Below are 26964 nucleotides of genomic sequence, written 5' to 3' on the forward strand. Positions count from 1 at the left end.
CTATGATAAAATACTTGGCCTTTTTCTGAAAGTAATTTTATATAAATTCTTCTTATTGAATAGTGTTGTTTTGTTCAACTTGCAGATATGGATTATATAGTTCACCTTTTGATCCAGTTCTGTTTGATTTGGAAATAAGTGGCTCTTCTTGTAAAAATGTGTACAACAGCAGCATTGGAGTACAGTCTGATGAAATTGATTTGTCTGATGTTCTGTCAGGTATGTATGGTTAACAGTAGTCTGTTGTGGAAGACTTGGGAATTCTCTTTCTTATACAGTTTACTTTAGTGAAGTTGTTGTTATATACTTTCCATCTGTTTTATAGCTTTACATAATGAAGTCGAAGATATTCTCTTGCTTTGTGAGATCTTACATTTCCTCTAGCACTTCGGGCAAGGAAAAAACCTCTTTCTGGAATCTATTCTTTTCTTATCCCATAGAAGATCTAAGGAAAGGTTAGAGATTAAACAGAAAGGCTGCTATCATTCCCTGGGTCAGAGTTATCTATGAAGGATCTGTCGCTTCTATTGAGCAGCTTCCTTGAGATATGTCATTATTCATTTAGACGCAAAGCCATCCTATAGGCAGAGAAACCTAAATGAAGCTTTCTGAAGTTGGGAAGCTACCATATGGCATTCTTCTACTTAAATATTACAGATTTAATCAGATTTTTTTTTTCTGTTTCAGAGGCATTAAAATACCTTAAAAGCATATTTGTATCTATCCTCTCAGGTTAGTTCATAAGGGAATCTTTAGGCCGTGGGATGTCCTAAGAATGAGACAGGATTTTACCTGTCAGGAAATTCTTTTCATAACAAGCATATTCATCAGCCATAGTGACTCCTTTCCTTTTCTTGTATGCTCTTGTCACCTCTTCCCCTCCCCCCCGCCATACAACACTGTCAGTTTGTTAGTATAGTGAATAGTAGTCTAGTTTTTATTATTGAGGTATGATATTAGTCAATCTGTTATTTTCTTTCTCTTCCTTTACAGTAACATCATTGTGCAAGCTAACTTTCTCACAGCTTAGAAAGTGTATTATATGCATACATAACATTTATTTCTGGAACTAAGAAGGGTACACCATGCTTCTGCTGTCATATTTGATAGTTTGACTTAAGTATGTTCAGATTTGGCAGCCTTATCCATTTTAAAAGTTCTTTCCATTTATATTATGGATGTGATAGTGTTACGTTTTGCTGTACAAATATTACTTGGGTTGTATTTTGTTGTCTCCATTGACTCTTTGTGACTTGGACTGTCGCTGTCAAGAAAATTTAGTGGAGAGACTTATTTCTCTTTCAGGAAATGGGAAAATAAGTAGTTGTGCAGCTGCTGAAGGTAGTTTTACTTCCCTTACTGGGCTCTTGGAAGTTGAACCTCTGCACTTTACCTGCGTTTCAACAAGTGATGGAACAAGAATAGAAAGGGACGATGCAAGTACGTTTACTGGTATATACAATTTTTCATCTTTTTCTACTTAGCATAGTTCCTCAATATGGTATTTTTTAATTGGACATAATGACCACTGTTTGACAAGCAGATTGCCTGTTGTTTTGGAAGTGTTTAGTGTATTAAAGAGTTAATAAAGAGTTAATAAATAATAAAGAGAAGTTAACTTCATAGAGCTTGGCAAACAAACTGGGATTCCAAATTTATTAATTTGAATCCATTTGTTTTATCAGAGAGTGTAGCATCTTTACCTTGCAGCCTTGTGTGGCAAAAGAATTAACAGAAAATACAGATGGATCTTCTGTAATGGACATGTTGCATGTATGATGAGTGTGGGTAGTCTATAAACCATAAACTTTGTAGTTCAGGATGATGTTACTCTGTTGCAGGAACTGGATGAAAGGAGATAGTTGTCCTGTTTCTACATTGCTCTTAACATGTTGTAAAGAATTATATTAAAGGTGTGTTTTATAATTTCTTTTCTTCATACATGTTTTTGTTTTGTTTTTGTTTGTTTGTTTCATGCCAGTGAGTACCTTTGGGGTTACCCCAGCAGTTGGTGGCCTCTCTTCTGGAACGGTTGGGGAAGCCTCGACAGCACTGAGTTCAGCAGCCCAGGTAGCTTTGCAGTCTCTCTCTCATGCAATGGCCTCAGCCGAGCAACAGCTCCAGGTGCTGCAAGAGAAACAGCAGCAGCTTTTGAAGCTTCAGCAACAGGTTGGAGGCTATTTGGCTATTTTTTAATGCTGTCTCTAAACTTCAAAAGCGGAGAAAGTAGTTGCAGAGCTAGTTGCCTCTTTTTGTTGGTTTGGTTTGGTTTTGTTTGTTTTTCTCCAGAGTTTGTTTGAGGAAGGAACAGCTGTGCACTGAGAATCACTCTTACTAGGCAAACTGCTGAGAGTGTCTCCCATGTTGCTTTGTTCTTTCAGATGTTTTGGTTTGTTGTTGGGTTTTTTTAATATATATTTTGAGGGTGGGTGCGAGTTTGTAATCTCAAAATTTTAAGTCTGAAATTGCAAAAGCCCACTGCAATGAAACGTGCAACTGCCAACACAGGAAAAGTACCAGTCATAAAGGCACTGTCAGTATGAAGCTTGACTGTGTTGACTCTACTTTGCTGTTCAGTTGTAGAGTTTTTATTATTTTTATTAGAAATTAATTCATTAATTGCTAGCAAGTGAGGTCAAATTGAATTAATTTCATTTTTCAGCTTACGGTTGGACATCTTACAAGCCTATGGTGAAAGTAGCTTGGAGTTATTAAATCTAGTTTTATAGTGAAAGCTGAACTTAAACTTCAGTGCTGCTAGTGTATTCACAAGCAGTATTGTCTGCTACATACACTGCTTTCATTTTGCTCACAGAAAGCAAAGCTGGAAGCAAAACTGCATCAAACAACAGCAGCAGCGGCGGCGGCAGCATCGGCAGTTGGGCCTGTCCACAACTCTGTGCCTTCTAATCCAGTAGCAGCCCCAGGGTTCTTCATCCATCCTTCAGATGTCATTCCACCCACACCAAAAACAACTCCTCTGTTCATGACTCCACCTTTGACTCCACCTAATGAAGCAGTTTCTGCTGTTATTAATGCAGAGCTTGCTCAGCTCTTCCCTGGTTCCGTCATTGATCCCCCAACGGTTAACCTGGCAGCACATAACAAAAATACAAGCAAGTCTAGAACGGTAATTATTTTTGTTTATTTTCTTATAGAAACAAGATGCTGAAACCCTTTATCAGGATCAAATTTGTACTCAAGTGCTAGTAAATATGTGTTTATGAGGTGTGAAAACTATGTCACTAAATGTAGACTTTATGAAAAAGAAGACTTCAGAAAGCAAGATAGAGTTGCTGTGGTACCTTAGATGGTTTCTTTTAATTGGAGCTAGCTTAACTGTGTAAGGAGTCATTCCTTTGAACTTAGTATTTAACACATTGTAATGGTGTGTGCTCAAATGTAAATGTAGTGAGGTGATGTCAAAATTGTACGTCTTTAAATCACTAGAGCTTTTCTTAGCTTTTTCTTAGAGTCTTTTTAAGGAACATCATCTTACAAATGCATAGGTTTTAATGATTTCATTTTATTGATGTTTTCCCACTCCTCAGAATCCACTTGGATCTGGTCTTGCTCTTGCAATATCTCACGCTTCACATTTTCTTCAACCTCCACCTCATCAGTCAATTATTATAGAGCGAATGCATTCAGGTAAAAGCAGAATTCCTACTTCTAATTTTGATAACATTTTCTAATAAGAAAATAAGTAGAATATTTTCTGGGGTGTTAAGTAAGTGGCTTAACTGAACTGTCACTTGCCTTTCCAAAGAAAAATGTTTCTTAGTTTGCATTTCTGCTTTTTTCTGGAAATTAATGTTTGGTGATGTTTATCAAATTGGAATATCCTGGGAGTTGGGGGAACAGAGCACCTGTTCTGAAATGAAGTATATAAAGCGTAACAACTTAAGTTGAAACCATAACTTTCAAAGCTCTAGTGGGAGTTTCTGAGATTGTGCAGCTGTTTTTAACCTCAAATATATACCTGTTGAACAATATATAAATCAGGTCTTTATTGTTTGAGAGCTAACATCTCTTCACTGGTTAGTACACACTGGTCTTTTAGGCAATCCTGTGTCTTTTCCCTAGGAGCAAGAAGATTTGTGACCTTAGATTTTGGAAGACCTATATTGCTGACAGATGTATTGATTCCCACTTGTGGGGATTTGGCTTCTTTGTCAATTGACATCTGGACTTTAGGAGAAGAAGTGGATGGAAGGCGACTGGTAGTGGCTACTGACATTAGCACACATTCACTTATCCTACATGACTTGTTGCCACCCCCAGTTTGCAGGTTTATGAAGGTAAAAGGAGATAGATTGCATACTATATGATTTAACTCTTGATATTTGTTGTTATGTGAACATTCTCTTAATTTCTCCTGAGACCATGCTTTAGTTGGCTATACATTTTTAAATTAATTTTGTGCTTTGATTCAGTTGTGTTACAGTATATGTTGCATTCTCTTTCAGATCACTGTTATCGGTCGATACGGTAGCACAAATGCCAGAGCAAAAATCCCACTGGGATTTTATTATGGCCATACCTATATCTTACCCTTTGAAAATGAGCTGAAACTAATGCATGATCCCCTCAGAGGAGAAGGTGAAGCTGCAAATCAGCCAGAAATTGACCAACATTTGGCAATGATGGTTGCATTGCAAGAAGACATACAGTGCAGGTTAGAAGACAAACAAATATGTATACTTAGTAATTAATTTTACTTAAAACATTGGGATACTTTGATGTTTAAGATTTGGTTATTTTCCTTCCTATGATATTCTTGATACTAAAGAAAACTCTGCCTTTATTGAAGAGTTATTATACCGAATATCTTTATAGCAATAACAGAGTACACCGTATTGTGGTGGGGTTTTTTCAGTACCAGTTTTAACAGTGCATTCAAAATAGACCAGAAGTTGTCTTCTGGCAGAGTGATTGTCACATGTACTGCTGTTTGTCTACTGACTTGTGTGTTGGAATGTTTCCCTTTAGGTACAATTTGGCCTGTCATCGGTTAGAAATCCTTCTGCAGAGTATTGACCTGCCACCCCTCAATAGTGCTAACAATGCCCAGTACTTTTTACGAAAGCCAGACAAGGCAGTAGAAGAAGATAGCAGAGTTTTTTCTGCTTACCAGGACTGCATTCAGCTACAGCTTCAACTCAACTTGGCTCACCATGCTGTTCAAAGGCTCAAAGTAGCTTTAGGTGCAAGCAGGAAAACATTGAAGGAGCAATCTGATCCAAAAGAGTTGATTCAGATGTCATCCACAGAACAATTACGCACCATCATTAGATATTTGCTGGATACATTGCTTAGTTTGCTTCATTCTTCCAATGGTTAGTATTTTTTAAGGTTTGAAATAATTTACAAGTGTTTCATGATCTGTACCTTCCCACTATAAAGCTTTTAAATTCTGCTCAGGTATGTTTTGTTATGCTTTTAGTAGCTGGTAACATGCAGTGTAAAGTTTCACCGGTGGCACCAAGCTGACATAACCACTTCTTGGTCCTGAAAAGGATAAGAGACGTTGTTGAGGTTCTTCTCCCTTTTCTGTAGACCTGGCTGCGTATTCCTTTGTTTCAGACAGTCATCTGATACTTCTGCAGGCTGATTCAGTTTGCTGAAGTAACAGAAGACTGCCCAGGCAGAATACTCATGTTATTTTCATAGGTGGAATCAGCTTGTGGAAGGATCTGTGAGCACTGAAGCCCATGTCACACTGGGGATGGATTAGGCATTTAGAAGTGGGGAAGGAAAGCAGAAATTGCTTCTCTGTGTGTGGGAAAATTTGTAAAACCAGTATCTCTACACAGTTTATGATTTTTAATAGCCAGTAAGGATTTTTAGTTCCTAAACTTGGCATTGAAATGAGTTTTGAGAGATTTGAATTTGGAAAGTCCGAGTGGGAGTGATTTGTGTGTTTGTTGGGTTTTGGTTTTTTGTTTTGTTTTTTTAAAAGGAAAACATTGTTCTGTTGACAGATGGGTGTGTTTGACTTGTACTGTGCCAGTTTGTTCTTAAGCATAATGATGGTTTGATTTTTTGCTTTGTATAGATTCGATGGGGTATTTGCACTGACATTCAGTTGATTTGGTTTTGGCTAAATGGCCTGGCCTACCTGCAGTTTACCATCTCTCAATGCTTTCTCTCCTTTCCCCCATGCTGTTTTTAGTCTAACAGTAATAGTTTTTAAAACTTCCTGAAAACTTTTCCCTCCTGTGTTTTCAATCCATTGTCTCCCTAAGCCTGTTCTCTTTTTTTATAAGGGCACTCAGTTCCTGTGGTTCTGCAAAGTACTTTTCATGCTCAAGCTTGTGAAGAATTATTTAAACACCTCTGTATCAGTGGAACCCCGAAGATACGTTTGCATACTGGCCTTCTGCTTGTTCAGCTCTGTGGAGGAGAAAGGTGGTGGGGTCAGTTTCTCTCAAATGTGCTACAGGAATTGTACAATTCAGAACAACTTCTCATATTCCCACAAGACAGGTAAGGTGTGAGTCTGTGTTGTTACATTACCTGTGCATCACTTCAGTAATTCCATCGCTCCTAACTTAACACTGGGATTGACAAAATGTTAGTGAAGGATACTTACCCATCTGTTCCCTTGATTTCAGAAGTGGGCCCCAAAAAGCACTGCACATGGTAACTGTCAGATTGCAGTTATTTGTTGCACCTATTTGGTGCTTGCATCACAATAAGTTGCCATTTTTCCTTACTTGGAGATCTTCACGTACCTGTCAGGATTGCTCCCCAGTGTCAAAAATTTCCTTCTCCTTCATCAGGCTTAAATGCACCCTCATCTTAGAGCAACTCTCCTCATGCATTTGGCAGTAGAATTGAGACTGGAAAGCATGCTATTAGCATTTCATACAGAAGATTTCTTTGAGATAAGAGCAACCAAGCATAAAGATGAGCACTGAATGTTAGATGTGTTAATTGTTTCAGATTACTGATTGAAGTCTCTGATTTTCTACACATTAGCATTTTAGTTTAATCAAACATATTTACTGTTCTGTGACTTTCTGGACTTCCTTGGACAGCAACATTTGTATTTTTTTTTCTTTCAAATAAATTAATTCAAGGACATAAGAATACATCAATATAATTCTTTATCCCTGCTATTCTGTGTATTATCTATAATAGGAAATAAAATGGATGAGGTTTGGTTTCAGATGTATGAAGCCAAATGCTCTGCTGACCTCTTGAGGGAGAAAAAGAAAATGGTCACCCTAAATACTGCATTGTCCTTACAACAATAGACAGTGAAGTCTAGTTCCCTTGCTGGGCCACAGTGCTGCTTTTCTGCTTGTGTCAGATTCAAGCCTAGGGGAATGTTGTTGTGTAAGGGGTGTTTCAGAATATTACTGGATCTGAAAAAGAAATAAAATCTTAAATATGTAAATTTTATTTTTAGGGTCTTCATGTTGCTTTCTTGCATTGGCCAAAGATCGCTTAGCAACAGTGGTGTTTTAGAGAGTTTACTTAATCTCCTGGATAACCTGCTGTCACCACTACAACCTCATTTACCTGTGCACAGAAGAACTGAAGGTAGCCCTCTAATTTGGAAAACTATATTTTGATGTTCGTTATAAGCTAGAAAATAGACTAGCTCACAATTTTGATGTTTTTAAAGAAGAAATTGTTGTTTACTATATTTCCAAAACACAGTTGTCTTTTAAAATGTGCTAAAACTTCTTGTTCTTTAGGTGCTAAAAGAGATTCATCCCCCCATCCCTCTGTTTAAACCTGAGTAAAATATATTTGGTTCCTTTTACTTCAGCTAGGAAACTTTAAAGGCTGGGGGAGGGGGGATCAGAACATCTAATGTGTACACAGCTCTAATTAGGGAAATGACTTTCGGAAGAAGTGGCCCTTTTTTCTCATGAGGTGCTTTGTAAGTGTCAAGCTTTTGAGGTGAAACACCGTTATGAAAGTTTGTTTGGGATACCTGTATGGTTTCTGCAGACTACATTGGGCGGTTGTACTCGTAAAGAAGTTACATTTTTTTATCTTAAAAAATGACTGAGATTACATTCTTCAAACCTAATTTTTTTTGAGTGTTTTCATAACTACCCTAGGTTTGAAGAAAATGCTTCCCTTTGAAACAACAGACTAGGCTATTTCCTTTGTTACGCACATGTAGCAGAGTGTTGCAGAAGTTAGGTGGTTAAAAATTCTTTAGCGCTGTGAAGTTGATAAATGCCAGCTGAGACTCTGTCCTTACTTTTTATCTTGTCTCCTGATGTAAACAAGCCCACAGCTGGTGTCAGAAGCTGTCCTATTGCTTTCCATGGGTCTACCGTGTACTTTCTCTATCATGGCCATATCCTGCTGTAGTCTCTAACTAGTTTGAGGCAAACCCAAGCTTACGTCTCCTCTACCTCTGTTTGCACTCTCCCCACAGCTGCCAATTCCTTTCATAGCTCTTGCCTTACTAGTTGTCCTCACGGAGGACTTTAGGAAGCAGAAGTAACTGATACTTCAGAACTTTATTTGCTGGTCTTCCAGCTTCCTTCCTCCTGGACAGTACAGGTGAGTACTAGGGCATTATTATGTGTGGTGGAAGCATCAGGTACGGCAGAAGAAATTCCTGTTTGAGAACTATCACACTTAACTAAGGGTCAAAGGGGTGAAAACTTACTGGGGAAAATTCAGAAAAGAAAGAACAATCGGAGCAAGAGGTGAGTGTTGTGCACAGAAGTTGGAAACTTTGAGGCAGAGAGGGGGAAAAAAAGGAATAAGCAAAAGACAATGGGGGGGGAGAGAGAAGGAGTTCTTTTAAGATGTAAAAGGAAAAGTGATGCACTTGTTGAAGCGGAAGTACGAAAAGGTATAAACTTCACTCTGCAGCAGACTCCTTTCTTATTCTGACAACCAAAATGGTGTATAGTGGTCACCAGTGTTATTTGTTTCTATTCTTGCAATTGACTCTGCAGTTCCTGTTCAGGTCCTGTTATGGGGAGGCCTCCTGCTCCTCCAGCTGCTTGGCGTGGGCTGCTTTCTGCTGGCGTGGACAGGAAACTGGAATTAACAGTCAGGGCTTGCATCCTATTTCTTGGGTTGCCAGCAGCTACACGTGACTTCGGCCAGGCTGTTTCCATGCTTTAGTTTTCTTGTTTGATCTGGAATTAATAATAGTATGAATTAATTAAAGCTTGTTTTGAGATCAGGGTATGAAAAGCATAGTGTAGCTAAATGTGGCTCAGGACAGCGTGCAGGTAGGAGAATGTGCTGTAACCTCAAGTACTAATGACTTTGCTGTATTGATACTACATAGAAGTATGCCATTTGCATTATGACTGATCATTAATTGTAAGTTTCTGGTCTTCATTGAGCATTCATGAGTTCACTTGATGCGAGTTCATTTAGATTTGCTCTTGCATGATGAATAAGATACAGATTGTTTTCTCTTCTGCCTGTACAAAAATGCTGCATTTAATGTGTGAGACTGTAATAGGCAATAGCCAGTTGTTACCACTGCCGGCATGGTTCATCTCGTCTGAACTCAGTCTTGGCTTTCCTGTATCTTATTCAGATGCCTGTGCGAAAGCACATTAGCAGAGCCATAAAAATGAAGGTATTTGGGTGCCAGGTTGTAACTGTCTTGGAGCCCTGGTTCAGTTTTTCATTCTGGAATTTGAGATGTCTAATTCACGGGCTTTTGCGCAAGCAGCTGTCATTCTGCGTTGGGTAGTTAGGAAATTTAGACATACAGGTTTTGACTTTTTTTCTTTCAGTGATGCGTATTTCTTAGCTTTAACAGCAGAGGTGAAGCTTTTGGCTTCTGACACCCTAAGAGAAGTGTTACATTTCCTCTTGCATCTGATTTCTATACTGAATGTGATTTCTTCCCTCATTTGTGAGCGCTCAGTCTCTTATCCTGGTTTTACAAAAACAGAGAGTGGAATCTTTGTGACCTAGTGAAATGTGTGCCATCTAATGCTTTTAATGACTTCTTTAAAACTGTTTTGTTATGGCTTCAAAACTTTATTAAGGCACTCAAATCTATTTATTTTGAAGGAGTTTTAGACATTCCCATGATCAGCTGGGTTGTAATGCTGGTGTCCAGACTACTGGATTACGTAGCTACTGCTGAAGATGAAGCAGCGACAGCCAAGAAACCTCTGAATGGAAAAGAGAGGGAACGGTTTTTGACAGGCATGTAACACTTATTATCAAAACTTCCTTCTATGGGTATTGGCTTGGGAGCGGTTCCAATACTTCAAATGTATTTTCAATTCACTCGAAAAATGGGGATTTTAAAAAGAGATGTTGTGAAGATTTTGTTTGCACCATTGTCTGCCTCTTGACATTCCCTTCTCCTTAGAAATACTTTTTTTTTTAAGTGCAAAGTACAGGATTGACTTTACTTTGTAAAATTGTCTATCTGTTATTCTGTCACAATGGGACCTGGTGATTGAGACTACCCCATGTTGCAACAGTTTGTATTATGGGAAAGGGTAATGGTGTGACCTCACAACTGATTTGGCATTTGTATCCAGTATTCTTAAATGCACTTTTTTGTCTGTATATTTTTTATTATTATTTAAGTGGATTAACCACAGTTTTCTTTGAACATCTTTTCTAAAAATGAAAACCATAAAGCTTCTGTGTCATGGAAGCTGTTTATGTGTTCTTAGTACAATCTCATTTACCTCCATATGCATTTTAAAAATGAAAGCAAGATGGTATCACTGCGTTTTAAAAGTTACATAGAAATTTTATCAGTGGTGATAACTGCATGATGCTAAGAGTTAGATTTTGCTTGTTTCTTTAGCATTTAGCAAATGGAGATGCTAACCATTGCTGCAACATAAGTGCTTTTCTCTAGAGTTAAGTCAGGTTTAGTACAATGAATTAATATCTGTTGTTTTGGTTTTTTCTACTTCCCTTAGGAAACCAGTGGAGTTTTATAAATAATAGTCTTCACACTCAGAGTCTGAGCAGATCTACTAAAGGCAACAGTAGTCTCGATAGACTGTATTCCCGAAAGATCAGAAAACAGCTTGTGCATCATAAGCAGGTGACTTCTAGCACGGTAGTGGCACTTTTCAAAGAAGTGTCTCTCATTTGTGGTGTATCTCATTTCTTGAAAGAACAGCTTTGGCCTTGGGACTCATTCAGCCTTGCTTTTGCATAGGTCTGGTTCTGTAGCTAAAGGCTGCCTAACTTCTTTGGCATTCATCTTAAACTGTGGGGCATGGGATCTGCTGGAAGAGTAGTTGTTGGACTCTGTACCCCATATTGGATGAAAAATATAATTTACTTTTTGGATAAATCCAAGTGCACCTGAGTCCAGGAACCTAAACCATGATTTAAAAGTTGGTAGTTCTTAAGACACAAAATTTTCATTTCTGAATGCAACCATGCAGGTTTTATGACCCTGGGCATGTATGTCTTGAGCTCCTTTAAAAATACTGTTTCTTCTTCAGCTTCATCTATTCTGGTTCTGCTAGGAGCCTGTTATGGTGTCTACGTTAAAATTGTGTTTAAACTGTATTTTAAAAGCTTGAGTTACCATTTGAACTGAAAATTGCTATCATATGAACCTACTGATCCTTTTAACATCTTATTGCTTAAATTTTCATTTTTTTCCTATTAACATTTTCTTTTAGCAACTTAACTTATTAAAAGCAAAACAGAAGGCTTTGGTGGAACAGATGGAAAAAGAGAAAATACAAAGCAACAAAGGATCATCATACAAACTTTTAGTAGAACAGGCAAAACTAAAGCAGGCTACTTCAAAGGTATGATGCTCTGAAACTGTAACTGACTTCTTGTCCTTTGTGTGAAAAGACCTGTTCCTGCAAAGTCATTTTTGTCCTCCATTGACTTCATTTTAAAAAGTGGTTTCATCGTGGCTGTGCTATCAAGTATATTCTGATACTGAAACCAGCAGCCATCTAGAAATTTCTTGCACTCTGAAAAATAGTTCTCCTACAGGTTTGGGTGGTGTTTCGTTAGTTTGTCAAGGCCAAAGTCACCAATAATCTTATAACTTTGGGAATGGTAGTCTTATCTCTAAATGTCGAGTAACATATACCAATAGAAATGGAAAATAATAATTTGTATGGTTAACTTTTATGCATGATACTCTTCTGGATGCTCTCCTGGTTGAGTAATCAGAACCTAATTGTGCCAATGATTGTCTCTCCAAAATAATAACTAGAACTTCTGAGAATGTTTCCTGAGCTTTCTCAGAAGCTTCTTAGTCACATAAGCTGTTGCATGTTGCAGTAAGCCTGAAGTACTAGGAATGGACATGGTAGTTCCAGAATTGTTTTGATTGTGAGATGAGGTGCTGCAGTTGAGGGATTTCTGGAGGTGGCGACGTGGACTTTGCAGGGAACACACAAAATGTGTAAATTTTTTAGCTACCAAACTTAGGTGTATCTTAAAATATCTACTCTTTAGTTCAAAAGGAATTTTAATGTCTGTTAGGATGACTGTGAAAGAGATTATAGAATGTTGGACCGTAAAGGCAATCTAAAGGGAAATCTTACAGTAATTTGCAGTACTTATGAAAAAAGGGGAGGCCCCCCCTCCAAAAAGCAACATAACCCCCAAAAATTTCAATACCAGCATAAAAATAAAGCCCTAAGTTTTCACTAACTCTGCTTGTCATGAGCTGCTTTTTCCTGCACTATCTTCTGATTTATTCCAGCGGGTTATATCAAGGGTCTACTCCACTGGCAGCCCCCTTGAGACATCTTCAAACAAGTCACTGGCTATTTAATTTTGGCTTTGTAGCAGCCATGTTGCATTAAAAAAGCATGTTGAACTAAAGAGTTTGGCCCTTGCAGTCTCTTAACGTCTAGTTTATGGTATCACTGTACACGTGATAGTTGCGTTTCATGCAGTTTTTACTTCTTTGCCTACTAATCACTTTTAGTTATGACAAACTGTGAGTAACTTCAAACATTTATAGCACTTAGGAGAAAGCCAAAACTTTTGTGTTAGTAAATAGTTCTTTCTCTGATCTGCTTCAGTAACTATGACTTAAGTGAGACCTTGTGAGGGGTTCTCTAATTGTAGACTGCTTGTGAGGCTGATAACAATGAACCAAGGTGCTAGATGTGTGTGTGCCCTTGGTGGATGGGAGGATTAATAAAAACACCTTCTTTCCTGCACCGAGTTTGTAGTCCCTCTGTTAAAAAGGTTGTAGCATAGAGCCCTGGTCAAGTGTCAACCTAGTTCAGTTTATGAAGGCTAATGGACTTCCCTGAAAGTACTGATAAAGTTGGAAATCAATGATTTATCTAACATGAAGAACTGACAAGTCAGCATTCTTGTAAGGGTGAATTTTCATATTAGCTATTTTTAAATTACAATTTGCTTCATGGTAGCCATAGCTTTATATACAGGTGTGCAAATACAAAATAAACTTCTAAAATACATATTTTCAGTATGGTTTATGGCACACGTAAAGGCTTAATTGGCACTTGTGGATAATTTGGTTACAAGTCTGTCACCTGAGGTAACATGCTGCCAAAGCAAGCATCTGCAAATAAATTTTAATTCCATTCCAGATTCTCATATGTTCTTAGACTTTTGTTTTAACTTTTACCACTACTGGTTTTGCTGCCTCAGATTTTCACTGTGGAAAGATGTAAAGGTTAGGTTTTAACTGTTGTTTCAAATTGAATTTCTACAGCATTTCAAAGATTTAATACGCTTACGTCGGACTGCAGAATGGCCTCGTTCTACTTTAGATACAGAAGTATCAACAACAAAGGAAACTCCAGAAATTGAACCACTTCCATTCACACTGGCACATGAACGTTGTATTTCTGTAGTGCAGAAGCTGGCACTTTTTCTCTTGTCCATGGACTTCACTTGTCATGCGGATTTGCTTCTATTTGTTTGTAAGGTAAACAGAATGTGGAACATCACTCTGTAGTCTCAGTGGAGAGAGCAGCACGTTAGCTTTCTATTACTACATTTTTAATGTCTCAGCGGTAAAAATGTCTTAATTTGTGGTGAGATAGTTCTTCTAAACTGTCACCTTTTGTGTGACTTAAGATACAGTGCCTTCAAAATTGCATAGAGAAAGTAACTTTAAAGTAAACAGTCACAGAATCATAGAATATCCTGAGTTGGAAGGGACCCATAAGGACCATCCAGCCTGGCTCTACACAGGACCAGCCAAGACAGAACATGTCACTGAGGGCACCATCCAGATACTTCTTGAACTCAGTCAAGCTCGGTGCTGTGACTGCTTCCCTGGGGAGGCTGTTCCAGTGCCTGACCACCCTCCCAGTAAAGAACCTCTTCCTAATATCCAACCTGAATTACACTTGTAAAATTCTAAAATTTAAACAAATAAAAATACCTGATGTACTTGTAAGTAAAATCTAATAATCATAGAAAATAATGCTGTTGTATATTTCAACAGTGTTAAATATGTATAGGCATATATTTCTCTTTTTTATAGGTTCTTGCTAGAATTGCAAATGCTACAAGACCAACAATTCATTTATGTGAGATTGTGAATGAGACTCAGTTGGAAAGATTATTGCTGCTTCTTGTTGGAACTGACTTTAACAGAGGAGACATCTCTTGGGGAGGAGCATGGGCTCAGTATTCTCTGACTTGTATGCTGCAGGATATTCTGGCAGGTCTGTTTTAAGTTCATGTCTTTCAGAGCATATGTTAACACTTGAAACTTTCTTCCTTTAATGTTTTAGCTTTCTTATTCTTGTGTGAGAATCTGCTGACACTATTAAGACAGTTTAAACAGAAAATTGTAAAATTGAGATTACTGCAATTTGAAATTGCAGTTATAGTTAATCCTGAAGCTGTGACTTGTGCATTGAAAAGTTAATGTTTGTAGGACCATGATTATTTGAAAATTATTCACAACTCCTCCCCTTGAAGTATCCTTTGGAGAATTTAGAGTTAGGTGAAGAAAAACAGGACATTGACAGGGATGTTGAATTGCAACTGGAATAAAACTTGAAATGGAGTTGTCTGCTTAATCTAATACATAGGAGAGTTGTTAGCACCTATAGCAGCTGAAGCTATGGAAGAAAGTGCTTTGGGAGAAGATGCTGGAGCTTCGGCTGGGGATTCTGATGACTCACTCCAGCAGGCAACAGTTCAATTAGTGGAAACAATAGATGAGCCTTTGACACATGATATCACAGGTAAATTATTTCATAATCTTGTATATGTGTATATTGGAAAAAAATAAAAAAAATTTGCTGATACTTAGCTATGAGAATATATCAGTAAAGTATTCTTGGTGATAGGATAAATAGTTTCTGAAAATAGAGGCAGATCTGAGTAATTCTTCAACTTAGTTTTAAATCAGTTAAAATAAATGGAAAATAACCATTTTTTAAAAAGGGGCAAGCTGATTGCGTTCATTAGCTTTTTCTGTTAAGAGCTGTAATATTAAAAGCCTTAAAATTATCTGCTAAGTGTATGATATATCTGTGGTTTTTTATAATTTGTACTTGGTGGTATTAATACTCTTGATCATTCAAAGGTGCTCCACCTCTGTCATCTTTGGAAAAAGATAAGGACATCGACCTTGAATTACTGCAAGACCTGATGGAAGTCGATATTGATCCTTTGGATATTGATTTGGAAAAAGATCCACTTGCAGCCAAAGTCTTCAAGGTATGACACACCTTACTTTTCAGGATAACCTTTACATGTGAAATTGTAAACTCTTTTCTGTCTTGCACTTTTTCATTAATTGTACTTGATGTATTAGACCTGCTTTTAGCATTTTTATAAAGGTTTGATGTAGAATGACAGGAAAGAATGTAAAGATTGTGTTCACATGTCAGAAGTATTCGTACCACAGTTGATGACAAAATACTTTCTCTTTTCCACGAAGACATCTGGATAAACAAGGTTCTGGGTTTATTCATATTTTAGCATGTTAAAGATAACAAAAGTTAATAAAAGAAAAATAAAATAGTCTTATCCTTTTCTGTCTAGAGTGCAATCTGCTTCTGTGATTTATCTTAAAGATATAGTGCTGCTAGAATTGTATTAAAAAAAAAAAAGTCAGCACTAGCTAGTGCTCAGACCAGCTTCAGACTACAAACAGAAACCACGAAGTTCAAAACTTCTTTTTCTCAACATCTTAAGTTACGACACTGCAGTAGAGATTATTCAACTCTTCCTTTTGCAGAGCCAAGTACAAATAGTCCCTGAGCCTCACTGAGGCTTCAAGGTACTTTAACAGTGCAGTTGATAATACAGTGTTCTGTCTTGATAAATAACTTCTCAAAATATTCCTGTGATATTCCACTTCCAAATTTACAGCATGGTACAAATATGTAGTAAAAATCATGATAACATTTTCAAATTGGCATCTTGAGTCTTTTGAGACAGCTAAATCTATAAGCTGGATTTTGACAATCACTTAAGAATTCAATAGCATGTACTGCAATAAAAATTGAAACATTTTCTAAAGCTGTTGGATGCAATTTTCTGGTTTTAATTTTTTGTAACTTCAGTATTTGTTTTTAGTCCTCAAAAATTTTAGTTTTGTACTTGGACAGTCTAGAGAATTGCTGTTTATTTTTTTTTCTGGTTTTGTTTATTTCTAAGCCTATAAGCAGCACCTGGTACGATTACTGGGGTGCTGATTATGGCACCTACAATTACAATCCTTACATTGGAGGTGTTGGAATTCCAGTTGCAAAACCACCTGTAACTACAGAGAAAAATGGATCACAAACTGTGAGCGTATCAGTCTCTCAAGGTAAGCAGTGAGCTGAAGTTCTGTTCGGGGTCTCTTTTCTGTGATACTCTATTTGACTCTTCTGCATACCAACTTACATTAACAATCTGTGCATTAAGTGGAAAAAACTAAATGTCTATGTGCTACAGTTTTTCTGTGTTTTTTCTGTAATAAACTGTCATTTGAGGTTTATAAGTAAGAAAGCACAACAGCAGAAAATCTTATTTTCTAACATATTTGAACATGTGGTTATAGGTAGTTTTAAGTAATTCCTGTTTTCTCAGGATATTTTGGAAGCTGTGTTCTAGTTGGCTGGTATTTTGGGTATTTGGCTCAACTCTAAGGAGTGAGGTGGCTCATTCATTAACTTAGGAGGAGTGCTGTTGAACTGGGGCAATACATCTTTTCCCTGCCACACGGGAAAAACAGCTTTTTGTTTCTTGTTTGAGAGCTATTACCTTAGGAAAAGCAGGCTTAAACCTATGCAGGTTTAGGGGGGTGGGATTTTAAAGTGATTGTGAAAAGAAATGTGTGTTACAAAGAAATCTGTTGTTTAATTATATATTTCACATCTAAGAATCTTATATTTTGTTCAGAGTATAAGTTTCTACATTCTTCCTCCTCATACATAAATTTGAATCTTCCTGTTAGTGATACTGGGATATTTTTTCAGTTTAATTTAGACTGTATCTCTGTGTTGCTTGCACAGGAAGTTAGGGTAACTAATCACATGTATGTCTGATATAATTCAGTTTTATCCCATTTGTTGCCTTGTGTAGCTTTAGATGCACGTCTAGAAGTTGGACTTGAGCAGCAGGCTGAGCTGATGCTGAAAATGATGTCCACCTTGGAGGCTGATTCCATTCTACAAGCATTAACAAACACATCTCCTACATGTAACTACATGTTGTCAAATCATTCTCTTCACAATAATGATCATGATGCTCTGAAATGTGTGCTAATTTTTTCTGTGGTGACTTAGCCACTTAAAAAAGTTGTTTCACTTGAATGTGCTTGTTAAGCTGAGCATTAGAGAGGCTTCATTACTCAGATTGTTTTAATTATATGTACACATGTTTAAGGCATTTTTGTGAAAATGGTCAAATATGCAGGATTCTTTTTATGGTGCATAAAAGTAGAGGAGTTGTTTTCATTTTCTGATCTAGGTTAAAGTGACAATTAACATTCCTATTTTTGTGAATTTTCATTTTTGCATTCAGTGTGAGATTTCAGTTGTTGGAAAGCTGCTTTCTCCTGACAGTTTCACCTATTCAGTGATGAAATTGAAAAATATTTGAATACAGTGTTGCACTCTCCTGATCAGTAAGATTTATGATATAAGAATACTCATGATGTCGATTTATTTTCTAACATACTTTCAATGAGTTGCACTGCCCATCTTGTGAAGGTGTGCTTCTCTGTAGCTCTCTAGGTACCTTAACATGCATCCAGATATTAGGTGACTATCTGATCATGGAATAGGGTCAGGACATCCTTGGGCTTTATTTTTTTGGACGGTTATTATTGACTACAGTAGTTTAACCATAATGCATGGAACAGATGTTTCAATTGTTTGTCTTGCCACACTGTTACCAAGACAGTCCTATAGTAAGAGTTTGGAAAGAACTGTAAAAATGTATTCCTGTGAGCTCACTTTCCAAACAGTTTTCTTGTGAAGAGGGAGCTGTCTGCCATTCAAGCATGCCTTGCCCAGTCAGGCAGTCCGTAGTCCAGTTCAGGTGAACACTGCATTGAAGATGTTCTTTCCCTTAAGTATAAAATACAAAGAAATTAAACTGAAAGCACTTTAGTGACTTTTACTTTATTTTAGCATATATTTAATGGGGCTGGTAATTTATGGCTTGTTTTTTTTAGTAACCCAGTCTCCTAGTGGAACAGATGATTCATTGCTAAGAGGATTACATGCTGCTAACCAAAACACCCAGCTGATTGTACAGTTGTCATCTATACCCATGCTGAGCGCATGCTTCAACAAACTCTTTTCCATGCTACAAGTCCATCATGTTCAGGTATGAACTTTGAAATGTTTACAACTCTAAATTTGTGAGTTTGCTAGGATTTCTTGCTACTTAAAATGCATGTAATGTTACTTCACGTACTTTATTGCTTATGAAGATGTCATGGGCAAGAATACCACTAATGCAAGAGAGAAGCTGCTGAAAGCTTTTATCAAATAAGATATTTCTTGTTACATTGAAAAAGTGGGTATACGTTTTCACAGTAAAAAACAAGTTATTAGGTTCACTGAAAGGTAATTGTTAGTTTGTTAGTGAAGTCTCCAGCGATGAGGGTTTTCAAAACCCAACTGGATAAACCCACAAGCAACCATTCAGACATCTGACCTTTGAGCAGAAGATTGGACTGGATAACCTTCAGAAGTCCCTTCCAACCTGAACTATCCAGTGATCCTAAACGTTACAATTTGAATTACGCCTTTTAAAAAATTGTTGGTTGAGCAACACTTTTCTTAATATATACAAAGGAGTGCCACGTGTGCTCTGTGTGACTGGTTAGATGCCTGCCTACCTGTTGATGTGTTAATTGCAGGGCTGACTCCATCCCTTAATTGTTCTTAAATATCTCATATAAAATAGTGTTTGTGGGATAAAGGACCTTGATACTCCCCCAAAATATCCAAATAGTCATATTTCTCAAGGAAGTTAGGAAGAGTGAGTATCAGTGGCTCTGATAGTAAAGGGTGTTTCCAGTAAATTGGTCTTTTGAATCATTTTGGTAAATACCACTTGATTATATTGAGACATTCTCAAAACTTACATGGAAACCAGTGTTACAGATGTAACGTTACGCTGCAGGCGTTTCTAAGCCGTGTGTAAAGCTGGGGGATTTTAACATAAGTTTGAAGAAACTTCTTAAGAGAAACAACTGTATTTAAAAATTGAACTGTGAAAAGAAGCATTTGCTAGTTATGCTGAATTTGCTTTGAATATTAAGTTTATCAGACTCTTCAAATCCGGTAAAGGAGAATGTGTGTGTGTGTGTTTTCAGTGAAGCAGTAGCACCTGAGAATGTAGATAAGGCTTTTAAAATCCAAACAGATAACGTTTTATGCTCTGGAGCTCTGGAAAACACATGACTTTGGTCTGATGTGGTGTTTTATTTTCTCTTTTTTTTCAGCTTGAATCCCTTTTGCAGTTATGGCTCACATTAAGCCTGAATTCCAGCTCCTCTGGAAGTAAAGATAGTGGCGCTGATATTTTCCTTTATAACGCTAACCGAATACCTGTCATTTCCTTGAACCAAGGTAAAACACATTAAATGCAGGAAATGCATTTTGAGAAAGTGTAAGACAAGGTCCTTTTTCAACAAAAAAAGTTATACTTTTTGCTAATAAACAAACAGTATTAAAATAAGTATTCTTGGTGAGATCAATGTTGGGATAATTTCTGTGTTCTTTTTAAAGAGCTCTTAGGCTCATTATCTTCTTCACTTGAAAAATGTAGAGCTAGTACGTAACTGAGAGATGATTCCTCAAATTTGCATCATCTCAAATTAAATTGTAAAAATGGTGGTTCTTAATTCAACATTAACCATAAGAGGACTTTTAAAAAGACAGTTCTTAATCTGTGGTGAACTCTGCACCTACCTGTATGTACTTACTTGACAGGTTTCCTCTGTCTTTATTATCAAAAGATCCAGTATGGGGTAAAGTCATATTACTTTGTGCCATCAGTCTACTCATCTAGTACAAAGATGTTGAATTATTTTCTTTTGTCTATAAAGTAATTTGTATAGTTTAAAAAAAAATCTGTGAATTTTGTGGTGATAGTCCAAAACACAAAAGCCTGCTATGCTGAACCTACTTACAATGACTTCCATGAGAACATTTTTGAAAACTGGAGGTTTCTTTGCATTGTTTCCTCTGAGATGTCGGGGACTGGGCACAGTAGAAAATTCCATGGGCCAGTTCTTGTGCAGCATTGGTGAGACTTCTCCTAATTTCATGGAACAATACTTGTTGAACAAAGTAAATACAACGACCAATGATGATAATAACAGTAATAAATACAGCACCTTACAGTAAAAATAAGACGTAATAATGCCCTGAAGATTACAGCTTGTAAAAACATGTTTTTCTTAACAGCTTCAGTATCTAGCTTCCTGTCAGTTCTGGCATGGTATCCTAACACCTTACTCCGGACATGGTGCCTTGTGCTTCATAGCCTAACTCTCATGACAAATATGCAGCTTAATGGTAAGTGGTGGGTCTGTTGGTTTGTTTGGGTTTGGTTTTTTTATGTTGGATGTTTTAGTGATATACAGTGTTGTTTTCCATCTCATTGGATGATTGCCATCTGAAAGATTACCAGAACTTTCCCTTTTGTTGGTTCTCAATGACCTCAGGGTTTTCAAAACTGTTCTCCTTGAATTGCTGGACAGGAAACCGAAGACCTAGTGGTAAAAGAAAAAAACACCATTTATATAACCTTGGAAATTAGCTTTGTGCTATGGGGAGAGGTAGCAGAGAGGAAGGGTTCAAACGCTGTGAGTCAGTCAAGTTTTTCTGATGCAGTAGGAATATTTTGTAAATATGTAGGCACTAGTCATTGCTTATGTTAAGCTATCTCAAAATAAGGCCCTAGAAGCTGAATCTATTTAAAACAAAGATATCCAGCCCTTTGATTTCGTTTCCCTTTGCACACCAGATTATTTCACGTGCTGTCTACTGTTCCATAACGCACTAGATATAGCCTCCCTTTGTGAATGAGATTTTTCCACAAGACTGGTAGAGATTAAAGGATGTAATTTTGAAATGTAATTTTGTTTCTAAATGGCTCACTATCATAGGGCAGCTGTTGTGAAGAATGCTTTTGTGGCCTTGTCCTCAAGGCTAAAGAAGGTATCAAATAATAAGAACTTGGAAAATGGAATCTTTTAAAACCTAAATGTTAGAGTAAATCAGAGCTCTTTTGAATAGTCTTTTCACTCCAAGCATATGACCGAAGACAGTAATTACAGAAGCAGCTCAGTGCCACCTAAAGATCACACTTTTATCATGCAATTTGCCATCCTCTGGTGGCACAGCTATTCTCTACAATTTTCCTCAAACATGCTTATGGATCTTTTTTTCATATGTGCTCTTTCAAATCATTGTTCTTGGAAGCAACTTTTTTCTTCAGGTCTTCACTATCTGTCCCTTTTCTGCGCTGACATTTAGCGACTGGTCTCATAAAAACTTGCTGAAATGTTTGCTATTAGCTGAACACATACATCTTATTTGTGGTATTTGAGATTAGTACATGGCCTGATTTTGTAGGATTACAGTGCCTGCAGTTAACACCCATGTGTATTCTCAGCACTCAGATTTGTAACTCTACAGACTAGCAATTTCCAAAAATTGTGCTGCATATACCACTCAGACTGTATATGAATCTCTTCCAAGTGATGTGAGGCTCTGACACTGACAGACAGGCAGCTGTGTGTTTGCAGGAGCTTCTTAAGCAACAGCTTGAGAGCAATAAGGGAGGATGTGGATGAAAAGCTGCTCAGAAACAACCGCTGTGACTCATTGCAGGCACACTTCAGTATATGAATGTGATTGTGGATTTTTGTGGATATAGGATTGTGAGCCCAGGGTTGGGGTTGAGTTTGAAAGGGTTGGGGGTGCAAGCTTGCTGGAGGGTAAGGAAAAGGGTTCTTTTGTGTGTGTGTGTGTGTGTGTATATTTATATATCCCTTATATGGCCCTTTTCCCATATTCACTGGTAGAACCAGGAGCTAAGTAATTTTAATTAGCCATCAGATAACTTCTGTGCAGGATTCCTCAGCAGAATTCAAAATAACATTCTGTCTCTGAGGCATTGAGTTGTCACATTTAAGAAGTGAAATAATATCTGTTCAGTTCTTGACAATTGAAGGTTAGATCCATCAGAACACTTCAACCAATTATCATCATTTCTGTGTGCTTTGGTTCAGAACTGGGATTAATAATAGTTTCTTAAGCCATTACAGACTGTGTCTCATAGGAGTTCTTATCTACTTGAAATTTTCAAGATCATGCATTCCAGAAGAGAGAGGGTTTTGTTTGTTGATTTTTTTTAAAAATACATAGAGCCAGTAGAGTGTGAACAGTTTACTGACAAGTTGTTCCTGAGACTGGTGCAATGTAAGTGACATGTTATCTTGCTTTGGAGTCAAGTTTCTCTTTTATCCTCTTTAATTCTATAATGTTTTTAAGTTATGAGGTACAAATTCTTCACATATCTTAACCTGTCAGTAAGGTGATGGTTAGGGTTTCAGGTGGTTTGGAGGGGGGAGTTTGGTTGTTTGGGTCTTTTAAAACCAGTAAGATGTCAATTAACGGTTCACTGGGAATAACCTAAGTCTTGCTAGATGTGTGAGGTTATAAAAGGAGGTTCTTTCCTCTTTTAATACCCACAATACAACCCCCCAAATGTGTTCATTTGTAGAATGAGTGATTAAAAAACACCAACAAAAATATTTTACTCAGATGCTTTCGGGTATAATAAACCTCTTCAGATGCAATAAACCTTTCAAATAAGCACAAAGGCACCTCTTCTTGACATAATCCTCATATTTGCTGTTTCTCAAGTAAGTACTAGATAAGTACTTAGAGGTGCAGCTGCTCATAGATGCAGCTACACTAAACTTTTTGCAGGTGGGCACATTACCACTGAGAAAGTCCTATTCTCACTATCTTTCTAAACCATTTGGTCTCAAAGCCTTCTCAGACAATATGCTTTTTAACTTGCTTGAGAAGTGAGGTGGTTCTAGAGATCTCATCTAGGTGTTATTTTCAAAGATGTTTCTCAGTTATTTTTCCAAAACCTCAGATCTCTCCAGTGTAACTGTCATAGGTTGGGATTTTGAACAACCACTGTCTAGGGCAGACCAGTCCATGGTCAGAAAAATCTTCTTTCATTATGCCATTACATGCTGATACATGTCTTCAGAATGAGAGCTTAGGCTGTGTAACTTCCATGCTTCAGGAACTCCGATCTGAGGAGTACAAGATATTCTTCAAGGATAAACCCATTTCTTTTCAGAACAATGACCTTAATTTGTTACAAGATCCAGGGACAAATTTTGCATGAATGGTGTTTAAAATTAGTATTTGATGGGTGCCATCTAGAACCATTTAATGCCATGTAAAGGAAGGTGGGTAGAAGCAAATCTACAGTGACACCTGGCTAAGAAAAATTTCTCAGAGCTACAGTTGTTCTCAAGTAAACAGCTGCCATCTGTCAAGTCCTGCTCATAATGCATTTACTCATCTGTTCCTTTAGCAAGAGTTATTCATGCTCTCCTCACATGCCCTTTTGCTTATCTGTTATTGTTGTCACCAGAAATACTGTTTGAGAGCAGTGTTTTGAGCATAAACACTCCCTGATAGAGCAGATAATGTAGCTGCATCATGAAATCTGAATTAGAATGTCAAACAAAGCATGTCAAATTACAAACACAATGTAGGAAAAAAAGGTCTGGTTTATCTAGTAGTTGTGTTTCCAGTTGTTCAATATAAAATATATAAATAACATGGTAAGTAATGAGGATGTGTCTACTGAGTTATGGCATCAACCCTATCATGAAATAGTAGAAAAACTATGGAGCCTTCTAATCCTGGAAGGAGATAAGTTGAGACTTAGTATGTGGACTTGGCTACTGCTTCTCAAGAAGAGATGGGCTGGGACTCTCCAGGGAAATTCTAATGTAACATCCCCTCGTATTAAGATGTAAAGTCTTTACAGATAGCCAGGTGTAATTAAGTACTTAGAGCACAGACCTAACAAGTGAAGGCAAACACAGTAGGAAAGACCTGAAGTTTTAAAAATGTTTCATTCAAAGAAGCACCAAGTGATCAAATCAAATGATTTGAAGCTACACCCCAAACCTTACCCATTCAGAAAAGTGCAAACATGCATATTCTACAAGCTGTAGTTTCAATGGAGAGTTTGTTTTGTTTTCTTTACAAAAAAGAATTTTGAATTGCAGTGTTGCTTGTCACACTATTATTCTAGACTTCATAGGCAATTTGAGGTCTCTGAAGGAAATGAAATACCTTCTGTCTGTGAAGGTAGCATTTAGGAATACAAGAAAGCATGAAAGTATGTTTGTCTCAAATACAAATATAAAAATTCCGAGTGCTTTGTACACTTATTTTTAAAATTAATTTGGATGCTTCGTGCTTTTGGACAAACTCAAGGCATGCTAGCTCAAAACAAGTTATACACAAAGGGTGAATGATGTGGTTACATTGAAACAATGAAAAGTTACGGAAAAGTATAAAAAACAGAATAACCAAATTCAGATTAACTTCTCATTTTGATTAGTTATGCCAGCTACAGTGGAATCTAATTTTACTGACAGTGATTTATCTTAATAAAGATAAAAATGGATTGCAAGTGGAACTTTTTTCAAAAAAACTCACAGGTCTAAAAAAAAAAAGTGTGTTTTTTTTCTTAAAAAAGAAACAACAAACATATAACAGGTCTTAGTACACATGCAAGAGCTATGAGCATAACAAGGTAGTACTCTTAGTGACCTGAGTGTCATTTTAATTTTTAACTTGTATCGTGGTATACTCAGAAACACTGTGAATTATCTTCTCCTTCGTATTTCCATAAGGATTTCTTCTCATAGCAGGTATCTCTGCAGTCCTATTTTTATTTCATTGCTCTGAAGGCTTTTCAACAGAGATGGAAGCAGTCAGGTCTTTAATTCTGTTTTTGACAGAGATGTTTCCCTCCTGGTTGGGATCTTTAGTTTAACAGTCCTTCATGTAAGGAAATTACTGTGAATTACGAAGACTCTGATTAACAGGATGATTAGTAAGTAGTTCAGGATTTGGTTCTTTTAACAGCCTCCCTAGTTAAGAATCTTACTGTGGGATGCAAAGAGATGCTAGCTAAGCTCTTATACCAGAACATCATGTCCTCTTGATTTAATCTTTTCCATATGATAGTCTGAAAGAGATCATATCTTCAGTATGTAATAACCTGTAATTTCATTTAGATATGCTTAATATTATAAGAATAGGTATTTTTAGTCAGTAGCTTTTTTCAAGGTGTTTTTAATTGATTTGGTATACCACTACTGACGGACTAAGACTTCATATTTAATAAAGCTGAGTTGTTTGGTCACTGAATGGTGTGTTTTCATTCTGATTCTCAGAGTTCTTATCTCTTAAACTCCCTACAGTTTTAGTCAATGATGAGAAGTCTCTGAATGTGTCAGGGACAAAAATATCGTGATTGTTTACAGGGTAACAGAACATGCAGTCTCTGTCTGACAAACTACCGAATGCACTTTAGCCTTATTAAAGTGTTTGGATTAACAAAGAGAAACAAGTCAAAATAACTATATATATTGCTTCTGCAAAATGAAGCTCTACTTCTAGGAATAATGTCTTAGCGAGCTGGGAACACTAATGAAACAGTTTTGGGGGTTATATCTGTACTTAAGGGAGAACTATATTCAGAATTGTACTACCGAGTGAGTAATTTCTGATAGCTGACTTTGATGAGAATATTTAGGCATCATGAAATAAGGGGTATGCGGTATAGATGTTTGATTTACACTGAATGCTTAAGATTACAGTTTTGCCTTTTATGTCTTTATTTTTAAGCTGGTCCAAGCAGTGCCATTGGAGCTCAGGAAAGTACTGCCCAATTGTTGGTGTCAGATCCAAACCTCATTCATGTGTTAGTGAAATTTCTTTCCGGCACAAATCCTCATGGAACAAATCAACACAGTCCACAGGTAACTAGCAAATAAAATAAGAGGAAAATTCTTAGAAATAGGCTTTCAGTACAATTTATATGAACATGTGTATTCATAATATATACTTGACTTGGTTTGTTGTATGGGGTGGTTTTTTTGTTGTTGGTTGGTTGTATTTTTGGTTTGGTTTGGTTTTTGTTGTCACCTTAGTTGGCCCTGGTGAGCTGCCATAGGGAAATTCCTGTTAGTGACACTTTCTTAGTAGTGAATGTACGCTTTTGCAGCTATCTGGAGACTTGCCACAGGGAAAGAATTCCCTGAGATATGTCAGTTAACGTGTTCCATGTTAGGATTCCTTAGTTGCATACATGAAAAAAGTAAGAGAGTTCAGTCTGGTTCTTGAAAACTTGTTAGTTTGGGATAAAAATGTCAATAACCATTCCAGAATTTAAAAATCTGCTTTTATTTTATGCCTGTTCTCTGCTGTTTGTCTTAATTTCAACTAATATTTCTTTTGCTTTTTGCAGTCTTCAAAACAT

At 37.0% G+C, this 26964-nt stretch overlaps 1 protein-coding gene across 1 annotated transcript in view; it reads left to right on the plus strand.

Annotated features, from left to right (window-relative positions):
* BIRC6 (baculoviral IAP repeat containing 6) overlaps positions 1-26964 on the plus strand; it is a gene marked incomplete at its 5' end in the record, with an annotated part of 179163 nt that overhangs the window by 61109 nt on the left and 91090 nt on the right. Inside the window, 23 exons of the mRNA XM_084262246.1 lie at positions 86-219; positions 1306-1452; positions 1982-2169; positions 2816-3130; positions 3552-3651; positions 4087-4301; positions 4470-4678; positions 4993-5339; positions 6270-6489; positions 7418-7551; positions 10024-10161; positions 10899-11026; positions 11619-11750; positions 13658-13873; positions 14438-14621; positions 14994-15149; positions 15494-15627; positions 16573-16726; positions 17485-17601; positions 18581-18735; positions 19862-19988; positions 20829-20939; positions 26331-26464. Coding sequence (XP_084118372.1) covers positions 86-219; positions 1306-1452; positions 1982-2169; positions 2816-3130; positions 3552-3651; positions 4087-4301; positions 4470-4678; positions 4993-5339; positions 6270-6489; positions 7418-7551; positions 10024-10161; positions 10899-11026; positions 11619-11750; positions 13658-13873; positions 14438-14621; positions 14994-15149; positions 15494-15627; positions 16573-16726; positions 17485-17601; positions 18581-18735; positions 19862-19988; positions 20829-20939; positions 26331-26464 — 3895 coding nt within the window. The remainder of the gene's footprint in view (positions 1-85; positions 220-1305; positions 1453-1981; positions 2170-2815; positions 3131-3551; positions 3652-4086; positions 4302-4469; positions 4679-4992; positions 5340-6269; positions 6490-7417; positions 7552-10023; positions 10162-10898; positions 11027-11618; positions 11751-13657; positions 13874-14437; positions 14622-14993; positions 15150-15493; positions 15628-16572; positions 16727-17484; positions 17602-18580; positions 18736-19861; positions 19989-20828; positions 20940-26330; positions 26465-26964) is intronic.

This window comes from Gallinula chloropus (genome assembly GCF_964237585.1).
Source record: "Gallinula chloropus genome assembly, chromosome: 3".
Taxonomy (NCBI): domain Eukaryota; kingdom Metazoa; phylum Chordata; class Aves; order Gruiformes; family Rallidae; genus Gallinula; species Gallinula chloropus.